This window comes from Penaeus monodon, chromosome 25 (assembly GCF_015228065.2).
Source record: "Penaeus monodon isolate SGIC_2016 chromosome 25, NSTDA_Pmon_1, whole genome shotgun sequence".
Taxonomy (NCBI): Eukaryota; Metazoa; Arthropoda; class Malacostraca; order Decapoda; family Penaeidae; genus Penaeus; species Penaeus monodon.
In genome coordinates this window covers 33,722,696-33,723,368 of record NC_051410.1, presented here as the reverse complement: position 1 = coordinate 33,723,368, position 673 = coordinate 33,722,696, and the positions used below count along the sequence as shown (strand labels likewise).

The 673-nt window shown below is 41.3% G+C and overlaps 1 protein-coding gene across 1 annotated transcript in view; it reads right to left on the bottom strand.

Annotated features, from left to right (window-relative positions):
- Positions 1-673, bottom strand: part of LOC119589160 (oxygen-dependent choline dehydrogenase-like) — a 10,848-nt gene that overhangs the window by 1,822 nt on the left and 8,353 nt on the right. The window contains exon 9 of the mRNA XM_037937747.1: positions 104-267. Coding sequence (XP_037793675.1) covers positions 104-267 — 164 coding nt within the window. The remainder of the gene's footprint in view (positions 1-103; positions 268-673) is intronic.

Here is a 673-nt window from a genome sequence, read left to right as displayed (position 1 = left end):
CAAGGACTTTGTGAAATACAAGTCATCATGATTTCCCAGTCACTCTATCCACATCCAACTGCCTAGCCCTCTCTTTCCTCCTGCCGCAACCCCTTCACCTCACCACAGGGTCGAGGCCCAGGGAAGACGGCGAGAAGATGCCCTTGTCGGTGGCCAGCGTCGACGAAGTCAGAAGGTACTGCACGTCCGGCCACTGTGGGTCTCCAGGGGCGTCGCTCACTCTCACCCAGGCGCTGCTCTGGTCGCCCAGGGGAGTGGCGTAGGGGCCTGTGGGATGAAGTAAACAGCTCTGTCATAGGTGTGGATGTTATGCTTATTTCAAAATATCTAAAAATAATTATTGGCATTAATTACAGTTATTGGAAGTATTGCAAACGATATCTAGTAACCTATTTGATTGTTAGATATAAGGTTTTACTTGATTCTTTGGATGTTATTACTCAGCAAAAGAGATGTACAATAGTCGTCTCTGTGAAGACCTTGTATTCTCAGTATCCGTAATTTTCAGTGAATTATGGCATGTATTACAAACTTATTTCCAGTAAACCTTTGATCAGTGATATATAACTGATATGTATCTCGTTTTAACAATTACATAATGTAAAAAAAATATATAATTTTAATTACGATAATATATGTATATCCCTCTTTTTCATTATTAGAATCTGAGCTC